At 44.6% G+C, this 22,078-nt stretch overlaps 2 protein-coding genes across 8 annotated transcripts; one reads left to right on the top strand and one right to left on the bottom strand.

Moving 5' to 3' along the window:
- Window positions 1-126: 126 nt before the first annotated feature.
- On the bottom strand, window positions 127-9,280 carry LOC117647001. 7 transcript variants are annotated; one of them, XM_034388471.1, is made up of 5 exons: window positions 9,210-9,280; window positions 7,695-7,817; window positions 6,243-6,404; window positions 1,104-1,285; window positions 127-891 (listed from the first exon to the last, which is right to left on the bottom strand). In XM_034388471.1, the coding sequence occupies exons 2-5, from the start codon at window positions 7,773-7,775 to the stop codon at window positions 804-806; spliced, it is 513 nt and encodes a 170-aa protein (XP_034244362.1). In that variant the 5' UTR covers window positions 7,776-7,817; window positions 9,210-9,280; the 3' UTR covers window positions 127-803. The 7 variants fall into 7 exon arrangements, with proteins under 7 accessions (XP_034244362.1, XP_034244360.1, XP_034244363.1 ...); XM_034388469.1 differs by having other exon boundaries at window positions 7,685-7,807; XM_034388472.1 differs by having other exon boundaries at window positions 7,695-7,807; window positions 9,210-9,274.
- A 6,043-nt stretch (window positions 9,281-15,323) lies between these two features.
- On the top strand, window positions 15,324-16,496 carry LOC117647020 (deoxynucleoside kinase-like). The gene is made up of 2 exons (XM_034388501.1): window positions 15,324-16,184; window positions 16,399-16,496. Exon 1 carries the CDS (start codon window positions 15,426-15,428, stop codon window positions 16,173-16,175), a length of 750 nt encoding a protein of 249 aa, XP_034244392.1. The 5' UTR covers window positions 15,324-15,425; the 3' UTR covers window positions 16,176-16,184; window positions 16,399-16,496.
- Window positions 16,497-22,078: the final 5,582 nt, after the last annotated feature.

The raw sequence follows: 22,078 nt of genomic DNA, 5'->3' as shown, positions 1-22,078 counted from the left end.
GCCCTTTGACCAAGATTGTTTGCTCTTGCCTTGGGTTGTTCGTCAACGAGATCTTTAACTGATGTAGTATAGTACTTTACTGTACTACATCAAAAAGTGCTATAGTATCCACCATTATTATCAGCTTTAATTTTGATTGCCGAACGTGACATGTTATCACGTTCCTTTGAGCATTCTGTCACATTCGTTTGTGCGTTAATGCACGATAAACCGGTACCTGGTTTTCCCAGCACTGTTATTCCACTTGCGATACAGACCGCACTTTCTGCGCGATACAAATTTTATCGCGCTTTTCTGTGATGATCATTGCGACAAGGTGTGATGAGCTAGAGTATCGCAGAAATTTGCAATTATTATTGCAAAAAACTGTAATGATTGCAGATTTTGTCAACAATTCCGATTTTCATTGCAGAAAGTTGCGATGATCATTGCAGAGTTTTGTGCACTACTGAAGTCATTGCATTTCAGGAGCAATGATTCGTGGGAATCGCATGTTGGATATCATCCCACGTTTTTGTGTTGAAAGTATCGCAACTTGGATAACAGTGACAATACTCGAAGAAACGCGACATTTTGTCACATTCATTTCAACGAGGCGTCACGTTACTAATATGAGAGTGACGGGCCGAGGCTTCGAGCTGCGACGTCGAGGCGTCTGGCCAGCCAGGCCACGGTGCAGAGCTTCTATGCTTCCCTCTGGTGCCGCCACAGTGCCCGGCCCCCTCACGGTTTGGGGATGGTTTCAGCGTCCACCTGTGTACAGAAACTCGGCGTGCCGCGCAGAGGACCACCAAATTTCGTCATTATTCGGAATCGGTAGCGTCCATACGGTATGATTGGGAAGTTCGGGAATGTCCAGCTGATTGATTCGTTCTTGAAGTCGTGGTGTCCCTGAAAACGAAGAAGGATAAAGAACAGTTAAGAAAGCGACGCAGATCGTCCATGACACCACAGCTCCTTTATTCCAAACCGAAAATATTTTACTTTTATGTTGAACTAATGTACACCTTTTATTCCAGTGGCGGGTTCTGCTTTAACCGTGAAGTGTAGCGGGCCAATTTCTATCCATTTGTGGTTGGTCGAGTAGAATAATTCACACGTACCTTGGGTATGACATGACACAGGGCACGGCCCTATCCATTGGCGCCCCTGTATGCTTTGATATGATGCGATAGAAGTTGGGAAACTGCTCCCGCATACCACTGCACCCCATTTTGGGAAAATTGAAGACAAATGCGTTTTCTTTCCATTCATTGTTAGATCGTACCGCCATATCAACGAGTGACTGAAATGCATAACAACTTTCTCATGTTAGTAATAATATTTCAGGTTCTTTAAAACTACCACCCACTAGAAATCACACTGTGAACACCTTACAAACTACTTTAGCCCTTAAAAAGAAAAGCAGCTTGTTGTTGGAAAGTATTTTGAGCGAGATTTTGAGCATACATTTGAGCGTACTATAGAGGGGAGAGTGGGACGATTTGTAACAGATTTAGGAATTCCCTATTCAAATAAAGAATGTTCCGCATACACTGAAATTCAAAGAATGAGACATCTCACTCATTTTCGGCTATGTAAATGTATCTCCGAAAAAAGGTCGTACACGTATGTACCACCAAAAAGACGGTCGTACACAAATGTATCAGCGAGGAAAAGATCAGGTATCAGCGAGATTGGCCCTTATTTCCCTGGGGAAGTGCGACCCTTTTTCGGTGATACATTCGTGTCCTCTTTGGTGATGCATTTTTGTATTAGTCTTTATCGGTGAGACAGTTCTGTCTCAATCCGCAGAGTGAGATGTATCACTATTTGATGTTCAGTGTATCGGTGTCAAACTTGTGCTAGGAGATAGTAGTCTGGCACTTCATCTAGACTGTACATCTCCATTAGATCAATCTGGAATCCGTAATTTTCGAAATCTAAGACGCTTTCCAAACCCTTGCATGATATTGCGAATCGCCCAAGCATGGGGTATTGATAACACACTGGGAGAAATAAGAAGGTGTTTACCGTACCCTGGGGCACAGTGGAACAGTGGACAGTACCTTGGAAACTGTTCAGACACTGCATTCAGTATAACTGCAAAATACAGGCGAAATTCCAAAATTACGATAGGAACTATTTGATGATGGAAATGAGTTCATCTTAACAATTAGAACAAAAAATGATAAGCATATTATGGTCTCAGACTCGTAATTCAGCGGAAATCGTGAACAGAAGTCTAAAAAAGTAGGATTTTCACTGAGATTCCAAACGCTATGAGTATAGCGTCAATTGGTGCAATGCAAAAGCATTGCATACGAACCCGTACAAAAAAAAGTAGATCAGGATTGTCTCACGCCGAGACATGGAGAAGTCACCTGTGAGACACGCTGGAGTCTGCGCCGAGACAAAATGGAGCCTGTTACGACACACAGTGGGCTAAAACACCCTTTTAGGCGCTCAAAACCTCTTTCTTGAAAATCGTTTAAACGGGCAAACTTGTTCTCCATCGGATGGGAAATTTTCCGCAGTTTCCCAAATCTGGTCGTATTTTTGTTGTCAGCCCAAAAACTACGACCACTACAGGCCGTCAAAGTTAAAACTTTTAATAATGTGTTATTTTTAGTAAAAAAGCAACAAAACGCCACAGCGATTTTGACGGCTCTGCATCTAGATTTTTAAACCCCCGGTGTTTTATTTTTAAAAAACAAGTATTCCCGTTCAAAATGATACCCGAGTATCTTCCTGCGATAATTTGAAGGGTGTTGGTGTGCATAAAATCGCTTTTTTTGTATAATTTTTTCTTTAAAGACAAAAGTTTGAGATCTACTATAGAATCAAGCACTATCAAGAGGTTTCAGCGCTGGAAATATCAACTGTGTGTCAATTTAAAGGATCAACAGAGAAAACCTGCGCATATTTGCGCAAACAGTAATACACGGCTGTGAAACATTATAAAATGGGAATTTCCCCCTTTTTTGGGAGAAAATGCGTCCCAACAAAGGAAGAATCCAAGCAACCGTGTCTCCACCCCAACCGTCCCTTATCTTTTCACGTGTTATTTGGCTCCTTTTCCCAGCCCCCCCTGCCCCTTCTCTACAAGTAACCCTCAAGAAAAGGCCCCCCTGCAACAGAATTGATGGGAATGTAGACCTTCTGACTGCAATGTTTTTTCATCTCATCCTGTGATCAGCTCTTTCGGGGAAAAAAAACCCTAAACCCAAAGTAAAAAAAAATGTGTCCCACAGTTCTTTCACTTTTAGTTGACCTCTTTGATGACCAGGCTAATGAGCCTGCCATGTTATTGTTCCATAAAGATTTAAAATGATACTATATCATTTAAAAATGGACTTTAGGAAATTGAAGTTTGACAGTTGCTATAAAATCTGTAACCATGATTTTTTACAGTATTTTTTTTTAAGAACGTCCATATAATTTAAGTGTTTTTTGACCCCTTTTTAAGCGGTTTTAAATTTGTTTCGTCTGCAATTAACTTTAAAAAAAAAAACCTACAATATTTTTTGCATTGATCTAGTGGAAAGAGGGGTGCTCCCGCAGACTCAGAAATATACAAAATAAAAATACGATTATATTAAATAAATTTTTCCGTGAACCACGGCGAGATAAGGTCACACTTGCCACCGCATGTTAAAAATCTCAAAAAGTAAGACCAAAAGAGGGTCTGTACCAAATTTGGGACATATACGATCAAAAATGGCTGAAATATAGGTTTTGAGCGCCTAAAAGGGTGTTTTAGCCCACTGTGCGGTCTGGCGTAAACCTACCTTGTATAGTGTTGCATACGGTGTATCGGTGTATATAACAAATGTAGAAAGGCGTCTTAAATCTATCATGTGCTTGTATACGTTGCCCACTGGACTTTGTACGCCGAACGCACCACCACGTGTCGTGTGTCGAATCAGATAGACTAGCGTTGTGGTTCCTCCGTCCGCACCGATGTCGCTCTGGCCAAGCGAGTTCGGGCACTAATCTGACACGCATAGATTCGGGGTTCAAGTCCGGATCGCTGCCCTCTGTTTTGCTTCGGATCGCGCTGAATCGGCTGAATCCGTCGCCATTCTGTCTCAGCTCTGTCTTGAGGATATGTCTCAGTTCTATCTTGAGGATGACTAGTAAGAGGAAATAAGACGTCATTGAGACATCGCTGAGACACGCTGTGTCTCAGTTCTGTCTCAGCAACGGCTCAGTTCTGTCTCAGGAACGGCTGAATTCTGTCTCAGTTGCGGCTTCCTGTTGCCTCCAGTAAGTCTTCTCAGAGTCTCCATTTTGTCTCGGCGCAGACTCCAGCGTGTCTCACAGGTGACTTCTCCATGTCTCGGCGTGAGACAATTAGGAGACCCAAAGGATCTACTTTTTTCTGTACGGGAAGTGCAATGCCTCCCCATTCCCATGCATTAGCATAGGGCCTTTTCGGGATTCATTGCACGTAAGGTGCAATATGGCTGAGGCATTGCACCACACGTGCTATACTCATAGCGTTTGGAATCTCAGTGTTGGACTCCAAAACATCGGACTCCAAATTACGGTCCAAAATCCAACTTTTTTAGACTTTTGATGCCGATATCTGTTGACTTTCGAGTCTGAGCCCATAACATGCTCATCATTTTTTGTTCGTCTTGTTTAGATGAATTCATTTCCGTCATCAAAACGTTCCTATCGCGATTTTAGAATTTCGCCTTTATCTTACAGTTACTGAATGCCGTGTCAGAACAGTTTCCAAGGTACAGTGGATGCAGGTTCCCGGGATACAGTGAACGCCGTTCCTTCAGGCACAGTGTCTACTGTATCCCAGGGTACGGTAAACACCTTCTTTCGGTAAACAGTGGAGAGTGGCTTTAGGTTTAACAGCCACGATCAGGCGCGGATCCAGGATTTCCGTTTAGGGGGGGCACTTTTGGCAAATGCGTATCACAGGTTGCCTACCTACAGGGGCACGACCGCCCATATTGCGACGTTTCGCCGTATTGTCCGTAAAAAGAGTATAGTGGGCTATTCTCGCAGCCTAATACGCATTTGAATACTATTAAGACTCTGTTAATCGAGGTGTGAGTGGATAGCAGGTCCTGAACTATACAACTCGTGTGGTTGGGGTGAGCGAAGCGAGCCAGAAGCTACCGACCTTGTTTAAATTTGGGTTCAATTTTTCTTCTTTTGCAAGGTTTTCATGTGAAAACATTTAACACTGACTGGACGTTATACTAATACGTGTGTCTGCTAGCTGAGAAAGCCGCAAGCCACTGATGGTTCAAAATTAGGTGTGGCGTTTTATTTGTTTTTTAAAGGTTTCTAATAAATAACGCTACGGGTTTGTTACGAAATGAACGATGGTGCCAGTTGTTGCCGGTGAGCGTAGTGAGCCGCAAGGTCCAAACTTTTTTTAAAATTGAGGCTCAATTTTAACAAGTTACAGAAGTTTTCAATCTAAAAAGCAAACAGAAACACAAAATACTTTGCGAGCCACAGGCCATGGGCCGTTCAAATTTAGACTGCAAATTAGTTCTTGAAGAGGTTTCTCAAGAATGATCAAAACAATTTCCCGATAGCATAACCAGCTACCCAGGCCCGTAGCAAAGTACCGCCCTATTTCTATTCGTTACAAGGCTATGACTTAGACCGAACCGGCAAAGACTTGTGCACCAAGTCTGTTCCATGTTGCGAGCGAAGCGAGCTGAAAGCTCCGCAACTTCAAACTTTCCAATTTTCCCATACTTTTCTTCTCCCTCTCTCCTCTTTCCTCTCTTTCCCCCTTCTCTCCCTTTTTTCCCATGCGCGTCTGAGGTTTTTTTTTTTTTTGGGGGGGGGGGGGGGGGGGGCACCCGCCCCCGGTGCCCCCCCGTGGATCCGCGCTTGGCCACGATCTTCATTATTTCTCCCAGTGGCAGCCGTGGGGCTTTTCATAACATCCGACACATTAAACGAAACATGGTCGGGAATGTTATCTCCTCCACCAGTTTTTCTTCGGATGTCCTGCACGCCTTAAAATCTATATTACAAGCTGCCGTTGACCGCCTCAGCATTAACTGATCGGCTATGCACAAAACGCTCTTTAAAGTGAGTTATTCCAATCCATCCTCTGAAATTCGGGTACGATTTTGTGCAAATTCGTCTTGTTTCAAAAACTAAGTCTTCCGGAAGAAATTGGAGATACGCTTTCGGCTCGGCGCAGACAACTTTTTTTTGGTTGTAAGACTTATGGGCCATTTTTTGATCAACTAGGCACATACGTCCTTCCTCACCCACGAATCGTCTCCGATATTTTCTTTGATTGTAAAATTTCCCGTAAGTAACTGCAGGTCGTAGGGTCTCAGAGGGTTGAAGTGCGTTGCTCGGATGTGGATCACGGCGCCTCCGTCTGACTCGCACGGGCTGAACGAATGACCGTATGCAATGAATGGGCCCTGTAAAACGGAACACACTGTAGAAAAAATCCACGGGAAAAGGTACAGGCACAGTATGGTAGACAATTTGCCTGGTACCACCGTACCTCAGCCAGTACGGTTTTTGGGGTACGGACTACGGTTTTTTATAACATGGGCTCTTATGTGAAGCATGGTTTTTGGGTACAGTAGTTCTGTACACCGTGAGGTACGGTCTAGCCGTACGGTCTAGCCGTACGGTCTAGCCGTACCTTTTTCCTTGAAATGTACGGCTTTTTTAACAGTGTGCCAGAGACGTGCACGACGACATTGGCACCTAGCGCAGTCCCAGGCCTAGAACTACGGAACGCAGGACCGCGAAGAGAAAGCTCTCAGCACGAGCGCGAGATGGCCAGTGGCGGATCCAGAGTCGGCCCAAGGGGGGGTCAAAGTAGCACTTTTTGCCTACTTACAGGGACAATGTGGTGCTTTTTGCCTACCTTTCAAGCGGCTATCTAGGGGTGGGGGGGGGGGGGGGGGCAATAGTCCTTTTGCCCCCCCCCCCCCCCCCCCCCCCCGATCCGCGCTTGGAGATGGCCTACTACTTATTGGACACAATCTTTGCAAAACATACCATTGTCGTACTTTCTCTACCCTAGTGGACTGCGCGCGCTGAAAAGAAAGACTTCTACACTAACTCTATTACACGGTAAATATGCCTCCTGGGAATGGCAAGAACATCAATGCCAAGGAGGGTTGGTCATTTCCCAGCACGGATACTGGAAACGGCACTGCAGGAAATAACCACAACAAAAGTACACAAATTTCTGGCAATTTTTTTATCAGGTTTTTATTGTACTTTCAAAGTACAACAATTGTTGTACGAAGTACAATGGAACCGGCATGACGAGTGCTGGGCAGTGCAGGCCTCGTTGTGGTTTGTACAATTCTCGTTGTACTTTCTACAATCCCTGTTGTACTTTTATTGTACAGTTTTTGTTGTACATTTGTTGTACTATTCACACTTTTTCTTGCAGTGGGGGAAATATTACCAGAACGCGTCCTCGGAATGGCGAATATTTTTCATAGCCGAATATTTTTCAAAAGCCGCAGCGAATTCGTCCTGGAAAATGACCATTTCTCCTGAAAATAGACGAATATTCCTGGAAACTACGGAAGCCAGATTTATCGCGTTTCGCCGAATCAGGGACATCAAATTTACTCCGAAACGAGAGAACCACACACGTTCGAAGAAGAAACAGCACCAAATGCTGGCAGGCCTGATGGCAAAAACTGCTATCACCGCCGCGATATGTACTTCCCTCCACGTACAGCAAACGTGTTGAGCCTTTTACTTTCAACTTTGCCGAAGAGCCACAGAGTGGCAAGTGTGAAGACTGCGACAGGCGACATGACGACATGACACGCTGTGTATCTTGGTGCACCTGCAACAAGCTGCGATCAGTTTTGCATTAAAATATTGTTCAACGGGTGTGGGGTCATTAACATTGTAGGGAGGCTCTTGTAGGGAAGAAAACAACCTAATGCGGAAGTCAAAAAGAGAAGTTATTTTGAGAAAGGTGCCCTCGGCGTCCCTCGATACCGAGGGGGTAGCAACTCCCAAAAATCGCGGCCCGACTATTACGTTTTGAGACTATTACGCGTAATAGATGGGATATTACGTATATTACGCGGCTATTACGTTCTATTACGGACTATTGTGCTACGCGGTTATTACGCTTTGAAAAACAGCGCCAAATCTTTCACGTTGCTTCCGCTTCCTGCAACATACTCGTGTTATGAAAAATCCCGCTGTTCATTTGCAGTGCACAGTTTTTCTTTTCTTTTTTGGTTATTTTTTAAGGTTGTTCGAAGTTATTTACTAGAACTAGGTCCAAATCAAGCGAATTTTCAAAGTGGTCCAAATCAAGATCTTCTTTCAGAAATGGATTCGTCCAAATCAAGATCTTCTTTCAGAAATGGATTCGTCTCGTCAAGACAAACAAAAAATGTCAACACATCTCATAGGTTTGGACGGGAATGACAACGTTATTGAGCTTCAAAAGTACCAAGAAGGTCATTTCTTGACCATCTTTGCAAGTTTGTAGGTGAATAGCCTTTTCATGTTCCATCCAAACCTATGACATACGTAGACATTTTTTTGTCTTGTCGAGACAAATCCATTTCTGTAAGAAGATCTTGATTTGGACCAATTGGAAAATTCACTCAAACCGCTGAGAAATATTACAAGATTGGATTTCAAGGCGGCACTTGTAACGTCAAGTTGAAAAGATCTCGGGCTAAATCTATTTCCAAAGTTTTAGTAAATTTTCAAAATCGTCTAAACTGACTTTGATGTCATGAAATGACTGCCTCTTGACAAGTGTACTGTACAAATTAAGGTGATCGCCGTCCTTCCAGGCACAGTAAACGCTGTACCTCTAGGTACAGTAAACACCGTGCTTCTAAGTACGGCAAATCCTGTTAATAAATTCACGGAGAATACCCTACATTTTTCGTACAGTGTACCCCCTACACCCGACTCTGGGGGAATGCCGACAACCGTGAGTGGAGTATAGCCAACGCCATCAGGAGCTGTCAATACTCCCTGACAGGGGCATTTTTGACCTATTACGCGGTTATTACGCGGCTATTACGATAATATTACGTGTATTACGTTATTATTACCGATATTACGCGACTATTTCGGTTATTACGCCGTCATTACGGATATTACGTTGTTATTACAGAGCAGGTGACCCGACTATTACGCGAGTTGCTACCCCCTCGCTCGATACATCATTGTGCAGTTTCTTGGTTCGCGTTCATGAAAGTTCGTTACTCAACATGCTTTGACACACGGCAAAAGCTTCACGAAGGCTACGTTCGGGCAGTGAGGCGAGTATGGGTGCAGTCCGTCAACAGGTGGGGAACAGGCGTCGCGTGAGGTCCTCTGCAGCGCTGAAAAGGGCAGGGCGGCACGATAGCCATCACTGCACAAGCACTGCGCAGTCTTTTGTTGAGGTGCTCAAAATGGCGTGCACTGGCTCGTCATAAAACGACGCAAATGTAATGGGCTCGGGACTTAATCGACGAGTGCGGTTTGCCTCATACGATGCACCCTGAAAGAGATGTTTGCGCAGGCGCTGCTATCCCAAGCGTGATAGGAAATTCAATTCGATTGCAATACAATTTTTATTGCATTATTAGCGCCACGAAACAACTGTCGCACTAGTGCCATGAATATTGCATCCCATAAACGTATGCTATCACTTTTTCACCTCAAAACCTGTCAAAACGCAAGACATACTTTCGCATTTTTCACGCGATAATATTTTACAAGGTAGGTGTACGCCAGACAATAGGGGCCGTCGTTGTGCACGAGTTTTCGAGTTCAGCATCGTAAAGCACTCAAAATTTTCGTCGTTTTGTGCAGTAGTCCTCGGCGTTGAAGTTTATTTCAGGGACTTCAAAGCTGCGGATCTCGTTCGGGGTGGCGCGGCTGCGGGCCTCCAGGATGCGCTCTAACGCTAACGCGAGTGCACGTACATCCGGTCGCTCGTGAACAGCCATGGCCAGAAGGAGGTTCTCTGGGTGGGCCATGAAACAGTTGATCTCGATAGAGTCGTTCACCACCTGCATCATTTACTTCGGCAGAAATCTTGAAGACTTGATCAAGTTGTGCAGGTGTCGGGGTCCTTCCACCAGCAGCGGCACCTTCTTGATCTGGAACCAGCACGGCGCGTACACCTTGACGATGTACTGCGTCAAGTCGTTAAGGAACGCTGGCGGGCGCGAGTAGGCGGCGTACAGGCGAAGCACTCTGCTGGCGGTAGTCACCCATCATGCACGATGCATCTCCCCGGGAGTCCGAGCGGCCAGGTCGGCGTCGAAGTCCCCCTTGATGATGGCGGCACAGCAGTCGAAGAGGAACCGTTGCTCCCAGTTTAGGGCCTCTCTGTCCACGTCCGGAAGCGTTGAGGGAATGGCCTTGAACTTCTTGATAGGCATTGTCTCGGCCCTGGCGAGAAGACTTCCAACAGGCCACCACACTGTGAGAAAAATGTACGGTATTCGCCGTTAATTTATTAACAGGATTTGCCGTACTTAAAAGTACGGTGTTTACCGTATCTGGAAGTACAGCGTTTACCGTACCCATGAAGTACGGTGTTAACCGTACCTGGAAGTACAGCGTTTACCGTACCCATAGAGGTACGGTGTTTACCGTACCTGGAAGTACGGCGATTCCCGTAGTTTGTACCAACACGGTAAAAGGGCCGCCATGAAATCCAAGGGGATGTCTCATTTATTTCCAAGGGGTTTGAGTGCATTTTCAAAGTGGTCCAAATCAAGATCTTCTTATTGAAATGGATTCGTCTCGACAAGACAAACAAAAAATGTCAACACATCTCATAGGTTTGGATGGGAAATGACAACGTTATTGAGCTTCAAAAGTTCCTAAAAGGTCGTTTTTACTCGTTCTTTACACCCTCATTTCAAAATTTAGGTTAATGTGAAGAGAACGAGTATTGTGCTCAAAATCGGTTTTTGTTAGCTACATGATTCAACTCGCTATGCACACAAGGAAAACCATATGTAATGTACTCATTTGAAAGATCAAAGCCTCCTCTTTAAGGCGTAAATGAAGTATTTTTCATTTCACTATGAAAGTTTTTGAGCAAATGAAGATTGAAAATGTTTATTAAAACTGGCTGGTGTCTAGTAATGAAAGGTTATAACACTTCGTTTTTTCGTGATTCATATCGAATTGGCATGTGCCATAGCAAAAATCCACCTCCCTGTGCTTTGTTTAACATTTTTCATTTGAGGATTATCTCTCTTACCAAACAAACATTTAAAATATCTGCAGTTTTTCAACCTTCCTTTGGATGGCCTGCCGCTAACATCGGCGACCCGTGGCGCCACCACGCGGATTTCAAACGAACTACTGTAATGGCGGTAGAGTTTGAACGTACTTTCATTTCGAGCTTAACAATTATTTAACCACCTGGCCACTTTTGATAACCACTAGACATCCTTCATTCACAAAAAAATGTGTAAAGAACGAGTCATTTATTTAATATCAATTCATTGATATTTCGCACCATCCTTTAAACTTTTTTCTTTACTTCTTGTTTGAACATATTTTAAAGTTTGTAGGTGAATAGCTTTTTCATTTTCCATCCAAACCTATGACATGCCATGACATTTTTTGTTTGTCTTGACGAGACGAATCCATTGCTGTAAAAAGATCTTGATTTGGACCACTTTGAAAATTCACTTGATTTGGACCACTTGGAAAATTCACTTAAACCCCTTAGAAATATAACAAGACATCCCCTTGGATTTCAAAGCGGCACTTTTAACGTGGAGTTGAAAAGATCTCACGTTGAATTCGATTCCCAAGAGTTTGAGTACATTTTCAAAATCGTCTAAATTGACTTTGATGTCAAGAAATGACGGCCTGATGATTGTACAAATTGAGGTGATCGCCGTACTTCCAGGTACAGTAAACGCTGTACTTCTAGGTACGGCAAACACCGTACTTCAATGGGTACGGTAAACGCTGTACTTCTAGGTACGGTAAACACCGTACTTTTAAGTACGGCAAATCCTGTTAATAAATTAACGGCGAATACCGTACATTTTTCTCACAGTGCACCAGGCATTCGGTCCAGAAGTTGGGCCGTCAAAAATCTTGACCAATCTGTTCAAAGGCAGCTCGTTGCCATGCAGCATGCAGGTGATGCGCTGCTACGGCTCCAGGCACGCGAGACCTTCCCACGGCCCGGTGTTGTACGAGGTGCCGTCGCAGCCCGCATCTTGTTCGTAGCCACACGGCGGTTGCTTAGGCCGTCGACAAGGGCGCGAGCCTCGTCGATTGCCCGCGGCCCTCACGTGCCCGATGAAGACGGACCCTGGCTCCGCAAGCATGACGATGTGGCGCATTCTCCAAAAAGTGGGCAACTTTTCGCAAATTTCTGTCCCTTTCAGTTTTTTTCTAAACCTCAATCCAAATGCTCAAAACTTTTTGCCACACTTCTTATTCATATACACGTATAAAAAACCTATCAGAAGACGAAATTTGAGTCGCATTGTAATTTAAAACCAATATTATAATTAGAAAAAAGGCATTTTTTGCCCCCAAAAGCCTGTCCCTCACTTTTTTTCGACACATAATACAACTTTAAGGCCAGGGACAGGTGAAAAAATGAAGAAGTTTGGTGAAATTTAATGAAATGAGTTCTGTGTGGAAAATGGTCCTTTGGACCTTCCTCTTTCAAGATCTGTCGGGACTTCGACTATCCGGGACCTGGAAGTGCTTAAAATACATCTTTTCGCACATTCCTGCATTTCCGACATTTTAGTAAAATTGTCCGTTTTGCCATCAAGGGGAGGTTCTGGTGAAAATCTTGCCATTTTCAAAATGAACCCCACTGTCATAATTTGTTGGGAATATGAAATCATACTTCAAAGAGACCAGGAGCTCATGAAGAGACTAAGATTTGATTTTTGAAGGCATATGCCAGGTCTTGAACCCAGTCGAATTGTCTTTTTTGGACTGTTGGCTTTATTTAGCCGTATCTTAAAAAATCCTCTTGCGCATACTATTTTGACGTAAAAGACTCATTTTCACATTTTGCACTTCTTCGATTCATTTCAAAAAGATTCCAGCATGCCTAGTTCAAAATTTCCATTATACTAGTAATCACATGCTTTTTTCATCTAAGAAGTCACTACAACTTGTCTATTTTGTACATTGTTGATCAATTTAAGTGAAATGCATGCTTAAGAAGCTTGCCAATGATAATGTAATGGACTGTTATGATATGAAACAATAGAGAACATAACCAAAGCACGGCCTCTAGACGGTCATTCCCCAGTTTTTTAACCACTGCCCTAGTGATCCTGGCCAGGACCTCAACCCTTCTTCTTTCCGTTCTTCCCTCAAATACCCTGGTTCCTAAATCCCATTGGCCATGCACCCCCACTCTCCACCATACTGTTCTTCCCTATGTTCTTCTGCATCTGTAATATAAAGGCGCGCTGTCTGGCGCCAGCCACCATTCTGTACACGGTCACCTTGTTGATAATACAGAAGCTTCCGTCTCCACGAGACCTTCGACTACCCTTTCCCTCCAAGTCCCTTACACTGCCACACTATAACACTGGTGACAGCGGTTAATCGGGCTTTGAGGTTAAGGTCGGTCTATGCCTTCCCTGTTAGGGGGGAAGAGAGTGAGTGATAGCGCGAGAGTTTGAACTTAGCAGTTTTCGAGTCAGTGAGTGTTAGTGTGTGAACTTGAAGCTAGTAGAGGCCCACCACAACCAATACCAGCGTGTGAATCGTGATTGAAAAAGCTGCTAACTCAAGCTAACGAAAGTGGATACTTGTGTGTGTAATTGAATCAAGCTTAGCCGCTGAGGCCAGGCCCCACCTGACTTCAGAGGTTGGGTTTTCGAGAGTGACTCTGAGTGAGAAAGAGTGTTGGAAACTCGCCGCAAGGTTTGAGTGTGTCCGACAGGAGTACAAGGGAGTGCTAGAAATAATTTAAGACACCTGCTACCTGAGTGAATAGTCACCACCTGCATTCGTTGCTGTGTGAAATTACTCACTTACGGAACGGGTACAACCTGTAGATGCACAAGTAGTGTGACGTCCACCTGCATTAAGTTTGCTGTGTGAAATTGCCTACGCGAGCGCTACAGCTAATTTAAGTCTGTTTGATTCGTGACCAAGTGACGTCCACCTGCATTCGTTGCTGCGTGAAATTGCCTGCTCACTCATTAAACAAATCAGCCCACATTGACACTTGACGAGGTCCACCTGCATTCGCTGCTGCGTGAAATCATCAAGAGCCAGTGCTTGACTGATACAGGAACAAGTTGCCTACTGCCCATAACGCATGTCCACCTGCATCCGCTGCTGCGTGAATTGCCGCATGATCAGTAAAGCTGCGAGTTCGGTTCTTACCGCGCATTGATGTCCACCTGCACACGCCTGCTGAGTGAATTCGTGCTGTGGTGAGGCTAGTTAAAGGCCTACTCTGCCACTGTGTCAAAGTGACCAGCTGGCATCGAGCTGTGCTAGTTTTAAGGAGTGAGTGAACTAGTCTTAACTTAGAAATTAGAGGCTTGAAATCAAGTCAAAACTTTATTAAAGTCAAGTGCTATGTCCCATTCCCCACACCCAGCTGCATCTGTCGTTGAAGCCGAAGTTCCTCGCGAAGTGAACACCGCGTCGTCCTGCAACACAGTACACATAGATTACTGCACAGTAATTACCTGGGATAACAAGGGCAATCTTGTTGAACATAAAACCCCAGTGCGCGTCTACACAGCGCCGCCCCCGTCCGACGAGCCCACGCGACCCACGCCGCGAATCCGCCCCGTCCAGCAAAGGCGCCGCCCTTTGAACACTATCTTGTACAACCGCCGCTGGTGGGACTAATTGTCCAGCCATGGCCGACGCGCCAGTTCCCCTCGATGTAGAGGAGGTCGAAGTACCCCGCGAGCAACACGACGAACCGGGCGTTCCTGCCCCACGCGGTAGAGGACGTGGGCGAGGACGCGGTAGAGGTAGAGGCCGCGGCCGAGGGCGCGGACGCGGAGGTTTAGGCGCAGGGCAAGCACCAGACCGCCCCCGCCGTGCTATCAGACCGCTGCGGCGCTACGGTTACGATACCGACGAGGACGACGACGACCTCGATCGCGACGAGCAGCGCAACACGGCTGCGGCGCGCCGTGCCGGGCCGCACTAGGAATCCGACGCGCGGAGTAACGCCAGACGGGGGCGCGCGCACAAGTTACACGCGCGGAGTATCGCTAGACGCAGGTGCGCGCGCACAAGTTATACACAAGGAGTATCGCCAGTCGCAAACCCGAACAAAACCATAATAAACATTGTAAACCTGACTGTACGAACACAAAAAGAAGTAAAACTGTTAAAAACGCTTCGCAATTTCTTCATTCGGAGAGGAGTGAGAGTACAAGCAAAGTTTAGCAACTAACAAGTCTAAATTCACAGAACCACTGTCGACTTGGCGCCCTTGGCAAGCCAGAATGATCTTCATCATGATGAACGTCGCCTTCCTGGCCATCATCGCCGCACTGATGGTACACTACTTCGTGAAACAACGTCGCCCAATGGCTCCAATTATCTACTTGGAAGGAAACATCGCGGCTGGAAAATCGACTCTCGCAGCCAACCTCAAGCGATTGGGACTTTTCCCAGTACTGGATGAACCTGTCAAAGACTGGCAAAACGTAGAAGGGCACAATTTACTGGAACTTCTCTACACCGACCGAGCTACTTGGAGCTACCCCTTCCAAGTACTCGCGTTAGCCACGCTTGGCCGCCGCCAAACCAAATTACTGGCTAGCCACCCGGAAGGACTGACTGTCCTGGAACGCTCGCCCCAATGCTCACTGAGAGTGTTCGCCCAAGGCCTCGCCGAGATGAGCGCCATCGGCCAAGAACATATGGCCATTCTACGGATTCTGCGCGACGCCGTCGCCCCACCCACTCAACGACCCATACATTACATCTATGTACGCACGCCTCCGGCCATAGCATACCAACGATTAAACTGCAGAGGCCGCACAGAGGAAGCAGGTGTCACTGTCGAGTACCTCACCCTGCTACACGACCTGACTGACACCTGGCTGCTACGAGAGGAAACCAACCCAGTTCACGTCCTGGATGGAACTCTCACCCCTGAGCAACTGCTGGCAGCCGCTCTGGACATTATCCAGAACCTGAGAGATGACGTCACGCCAGCCCAGGAGTCCCAGCCCATACGCGAGGAGTAGTTCCATGAGTTAAGTATTTGCACTAACAAACAGCTGGTTAAGTTTCTTAGATTTCAAGGTGCCTACAGAGTAGGATTAGCTAGATAGTCAGGACGGCATCAGGCAAACCAACCAGACAGAGTAGGGGTTGGATACTTAAAAGCGCAAAACTGTGTAGAGTGTTTTTCTGTTTGTTTCAGTTGGAGCTTCACCAGAACTAACACAAATTTTGGTTGGCCCACAGGCGGAACATCCCAACTTCACGCGGTGTTGCAAATCGTGACGACGGTTGTAACGTCCGTTTGGAGCTGTTGGAGTCTACCTGGCGTCTGAGATGTTAAAGGCCAACTGTTCTTTGTTTTTATTTTTTTAACAACAAGCCGACCCGCGGGCTTAGGACTGGACACCCTAACGCCTGGCACCCAGAAGGTGTAATGGGGAAGCGAGCCTTTGTAGCATCACATCAAGACAGCGAGCAGTCGTCATAAAAACTCAAGAGATTATCAAAATTGGACGTTTAATCAGACTTGTGAAACCACGTTTAAAATCGAGTGAGAGAGTGGGAAAATAGTTCTAAAACCTTGAACCAGTACGTCTAAGTTTAAAGTCAGTGTTCAACCTGAGGCTCGAAGAAAAGGGTGTACGAGGAAAATTTTGAGAAACTTCGTTTCTTTCATTCAGGAGGGAGTGGTGTTATGATATGAAACAATAGAGAACATAACCAAAGCACGGCCTCTAGACGGTCATTCCCCAGTTTTTTAACCACTGCCCTAGTGATCCTGGCCAGGACCTCAACCCTTCTTCTTTCCGTTCTTCCCTCAAATACCCTGGTTCCTAAATCCCATTGGCCATGCACCCCCACTCTCCACCATACTGTTCTTCCCTATGTTCTTCTGCATCTGTAATATAAAGGCGCGCTGTCTGGCGCCAGCCACCATTCTGTACACGGTCACCTTGTTGATAATACAGAAGCTTCCGTCTCCACGAGACCTTCGACTACCCTTTCCCTCCAAGTCCCTTACACTGCCACACTATAACAGGACATTTTCAGTTGTGCATGCTGATATCTTTTAAATATGAATTGAAGAAGTGAAAAATATCCAGGTTAACCTTTTACGACAAAATAGTATGCGCAAGGATATTTTTTTGGCTGAAAATCCATCAAAATCTGTCACCAAACTTTGAACGCCCTTTTCTCCGAAGACATTTTTTAAACATTTGAATGGTCCTGTGCGCATTCAGTTTGAAGTGTCGTCAATGATATTTTTTCCACTGACTCAGTAGGTTATTGCGAGGAAACGCAAGTGACAGTTTTTGTATAGTCCACCCAGAAGTATGGTTTTGGATATTCGTTTTTACAAAAATAGGGAAAATCTTTGGTTTTTGAAAAATGTCGAAGTTGAAAATTTGGTATTTTGCTATCAGTGCCGGAAACTAAAATTTGTCACTTGCGTTTGTTCTTTGGACTTAGACGAACAAAAAAATATGTCGGTCAGGTCAATAAACCAAAATGGGAAACGCACAGGAATTTTTTAACCAACACTTACAAAATTATAAAAAAGCCTGTATCTCAGGAACCGCTTGATATTATGGGATGGGATTTTGGGTGAAATAGTTTTTCATTAGGAGTAAGATTTAGACAGAAAATAAGAAGTTTTGGACCAGCAGTTTCTGAGATCATTTTTTCACCTGTCCCTGGCCTTAAACTATCAAAATGCGAAGGAAACGGCGCAAGCATGATAGGAACGTTGTATTTCTTCGTGTTTTCTTGCCATCTTGCAACCCTTGTGGAAAACAGCGGACGCCGGATGGACAGGGCGGTGGGTGAGGACAAGCAATAGATATCTAAATATCATCCATTTCTTTCAAATATGGACATTGCGGACATCCATGATTCGTCCGAGGAATCCAAGGCTACCCTAGATTGCCGTCCACACACGACATCCAAAGCGTGGCCCTGTGTTGACAGAACGCCCTGCCGTCAAAAGAACGTCCTCGCTGCCATCCAGGACGTCCGCAGGATGTACCTAGCGTCCAAAGCGTGTCCCCGTGGTATCACTCAGCGCGTCCACAGAACGTCCTTGCTATCTAATGGACGTCCTCGCTGCCATCCAGGACGTCCACGGGATGTTCCTGGCGTCCAAAGAGTGGCACTGCTGACGTCCTATGTCACCCGTCCACAGAACGTCCCTGCTGCCGTCCACGTCCATGGATGTTATACCTGCTGACCTCCATATGTCAAGCATGAAAGTCACAGTAAGAAACATTAATTGCGTCGTTTGATTGTACTACTACAATTGAAACAATTTTTCACATCAGCCACTTATTTACTAACAACATGCACAGTAACACGAGGCAGAATTACGCACGGTGTTTTAAGTAACAAAAAAAAATCAAGTTTTCCTCAAGGTAAATAGCAGGCACAGTATTCGTAAATTACCCATGCTTGTTCCAACTATAAGAAAAATAAATCAAGATTATTCTTCAAAAAGAACTTCCAAATAAATAAAAAAAACATAATCAAGATTGCCTTAACTTCCTCCTGATTCTCTCATTCACTGCAGCATGTTCTTCTGTAGTTGCGTCAAAAATGTCTGGCAAAGACCTTGCTTCGCTTTGCCATTCATCATCATGGCCACTGGCATCTTGAAACCTCCCCTCTTCATCAGTAACGCTCCCGGATACATCACTCTGCTGGGACTCACTACCACTATCTTCACTGCTGTCACCATCATCTTCACTGGTGCTGCTTTGTTTGTCACCATCATTTTCACCATTGGTTTCTTTTTATGTATCATCATTGATTCAGTGTTTTGGTTCTCATCATCATCTTCACTGCTGTCACCATCATCTTCACTGCTGCCTTTTTTGTCACCATCATTTTCACCATTGGTTTCTTTTTCTGTATCATCATTGGTTTCTTCTTTATCACCACTGTTTTGGTTTTCCTCATCATCTTCACCAGGCATGGGCGGTAAAGTAAAGATAGATCGCAGCATCTACTGGTCCATGTGGGTTCATCATTTCCCATGTCAGATTTATGATGTTTTCATCCTTGAGGATGGAGGTTCTTTTTCGAGCCCTATTTGGGCGTGCCCCTCCTTCCAGCTGCACAGTGGCCCAGTGGGCTCGTTGTTCAAGAGTCGCCATTCCACCTGATGTAAGAAAACCAATTTAGCAATTCATTTGGCGGTGGATTTAATAAAGGAATTATTTGATTGCATTCCGAATGAAAGGACTGATAAAAGCGAGCCACCAGCTGGACTTAGACAAAGAAGCTACTAGCAGCTTGTGCAAACAGGTGCAAACTTACGCAGCCAAGCATACGTGTTGGGATGAGCCACCACCATCATGTCATTGATAGATTTGTTGTTGCTTTCACACACCTTCAGAGAAACAGACATCAGTAAACTAAAGAAATGGACAAAAGAAATAAATTGAAAGTATGCCCTCTCATGCACATACATTGTTGGTCCTCTGGGTAGAGCCAAAGACACTCATTCTCCTCCGCTTCCATGCGCGCCTCACCCAAGAGTTCCACACAAAATGTGAGATAAGGTTGAACAATGCCGAAGATGTAATTGCCTTCTTCTCGTACATGACGCACGATTATGTGAAAGCCCCTCACAATGTAGGAGTTATTTGGCTGGTCAGGAAGAAGGGCTAGAGCCATAGTCATCCTTACAATTGCACGAACCTCTTCAATATTCCTCATATGAATAATGATTTGTAGTTCAGTGGCTTGGCCCAAAAAAACACTAAGAGAAGAGAAAATACAATCATTGTTAGTACATGGTCAGAGTGATGAGTGCCGAGATTTTTTTGAAAGGTAAGCAAACATAAAATATTTTCATAAAATAAGTGTCTATAGGGCAAGCTGTTAAGTATGAATTATTTTGAGACATGAAATTATAATTTTTCTACAAAATGTCGTAAATTTACGATTATTTTTAACAGTGCTCATCTGCCTTCCCGGAACCTTGCCCGTGGGTGACCCAACCCTGTGCAACAACGGCTGCCTTCCAAACCCATGCCCGTCCGGTTAAGGAAAAGTGCCAGAATTTCGGTACTCTGTCATGCATAAATAAAATGAAATGTGTTGACAAGTTTTATTTGTATGTTCTATTACCACCTCTTGAAAAAGAAACCTAAGTTCTGCATCCAAATTTGATCTGAGTAAAGAATTCTTAATTGATTTGTACCGAGTAAGGCATATCCATGTTCAGTATGACCCATATTAAGTTCAGCAATATAAGATCTTGTCGCGTCCCACTGAGCCCTCAGAAAGGTACAGCTGCAAGGTGAGAATGATTGATACGGGTGTGCCTGCGGGATGTTGTGGGTGACGTGCCTGAAATGCATAAGGCTAGCCCTTTAACATGTTTGTAACGTGTTCTTTTTCATCTGTTGAATTACTTAACCTTAGTTTAAATTCAGTCCAGATGTTAGTAAGGTGAAACTGAGTAAGAATTTGACTTGTCCACGGGGCTAGTTGCTCATTCCTTTATTGATACCATTTCCCGAAAAAAAAGTTAAACAGGGAAGAGCCATCAACTGCAGAATTATGATTCTAAAGATTATCTGGAGCCCCCCCCCCCCTCACGGTTTGGGGATGGTTTCAGCGTCCACTTGTGCCCAGAAACTTGGCGTGCCGCGCAGAGGACCACCAAATTTGGACATAACTCGGAATCGGTAGCGCCCGTACGGTATGACTGGGAAGTTGGGGAAGGTCCAGCTGATAGATTCGTCCTTGAATTCATACTGCCCCTGAAAATGAAAAGAATAGCAGGAAAAGTACCGACGCTAATCGACAATGTTGGCACATTTCCTTTATCGAGGAATCCTATTCAAAAGATCTTATCTGGGCGTTCCCCTAAGAGAATCTTATCGTAAACGCAGGCGAATTTCACTTAGTTTGATCATTTGATACAGCTATATATCAATATTATTTGTGGTTTAATTCACTTTAACCTAAAGATGGATGATCAAAAAAACACACAACAATAATGCATGTAGAAAAATTTTCCGCTTACTCTCGTATCCGTCCCAAATGATCAAACTAACTGAATGAAATTCGCCTGTGTTAAAGATAAGATTCTCTTCGTGGGGGAACACCCAGATAAGATCATTTGAATAGGACACCTCGTTTTACCCTTTATTCCTTTGGAGGGGGCATGCACTCACATATCGTAGAACGGGGTATTATGAGAGAAATTTCGAGGCTTTTTGTGAATTTCCCCCCTTTCAATTTCAATCTGAGGTACTGAGGTATTTATCACTTGTTCATTGACTCCCACCGAATTTCAAATTTTTAGGTGCAGTAGGGACCTTTCAATAACCCTCGGAATGCCGTCCCATATTTCCCTTCAATGTCGGGTAATATGCGACAAAAGCGGAAAATGACAGAAGTGTGGAAAATTGGCTCAGGCGGTTTTGGAGCTTTATAAGTCCTGTTCATTCATTTTAAAGATGATTGGGAACTATAATGAAGAAGATATGAAATCTGGAGGGAAGAAAAATAGGTGTCACTATAGGGAGCTGAAAAATGTATAACAATGGAGCCTGTCACATGAAAATACTAAACGAAGAGCACAGATACCGGTCAGGAAGTAAAACAAATTCGTGTTAAAATAGTTATTACTTGAAATTATTAACAGTGGAGTATGTTTGGCCTCATGTTTCAAGCGGAAAGAGGTGTCCATTTTCCCTGCAAGGTAACAAAATGGTATTCCCTCTGGAACAGGCAGCCCGGGAGTAGACGTAACGGCACCAAATTTTGTCCTGATTATGTCAACATGATTGCCTACAGATTTAAACCTCATTCTGACGAGAACCCCAGTTTTAACCGAGGTTTCTGAGGAGGTTTTTACTAACTTTATAAAACTTGTCAGAATTTAAAGGTTTTTCCTATGGTTCTCAATAAT

The sequence above is a fragment of the Thrips palmi genome, unplaced genomic scaffold (genome assembly GCF_012932325.1).
Source record: "Thrips palmi isolate BJ-2018 unplaced genomic scaffold, TpBJ-2018v1 HiC_scaffold_2, whole genome shotgun sequence".
Classification (NCBI taxonomy): Eukaryota; Metazoa; Arthropoda; class Insecta; order Thysanoptera; family Thripidae; genus Thrips; species Thrips palmi.
The sequence above is the reverse complement of the archived record's forward strand: the minus strand, read 5'-3'. Positions and strand labels throughout refer to the sequence as shown.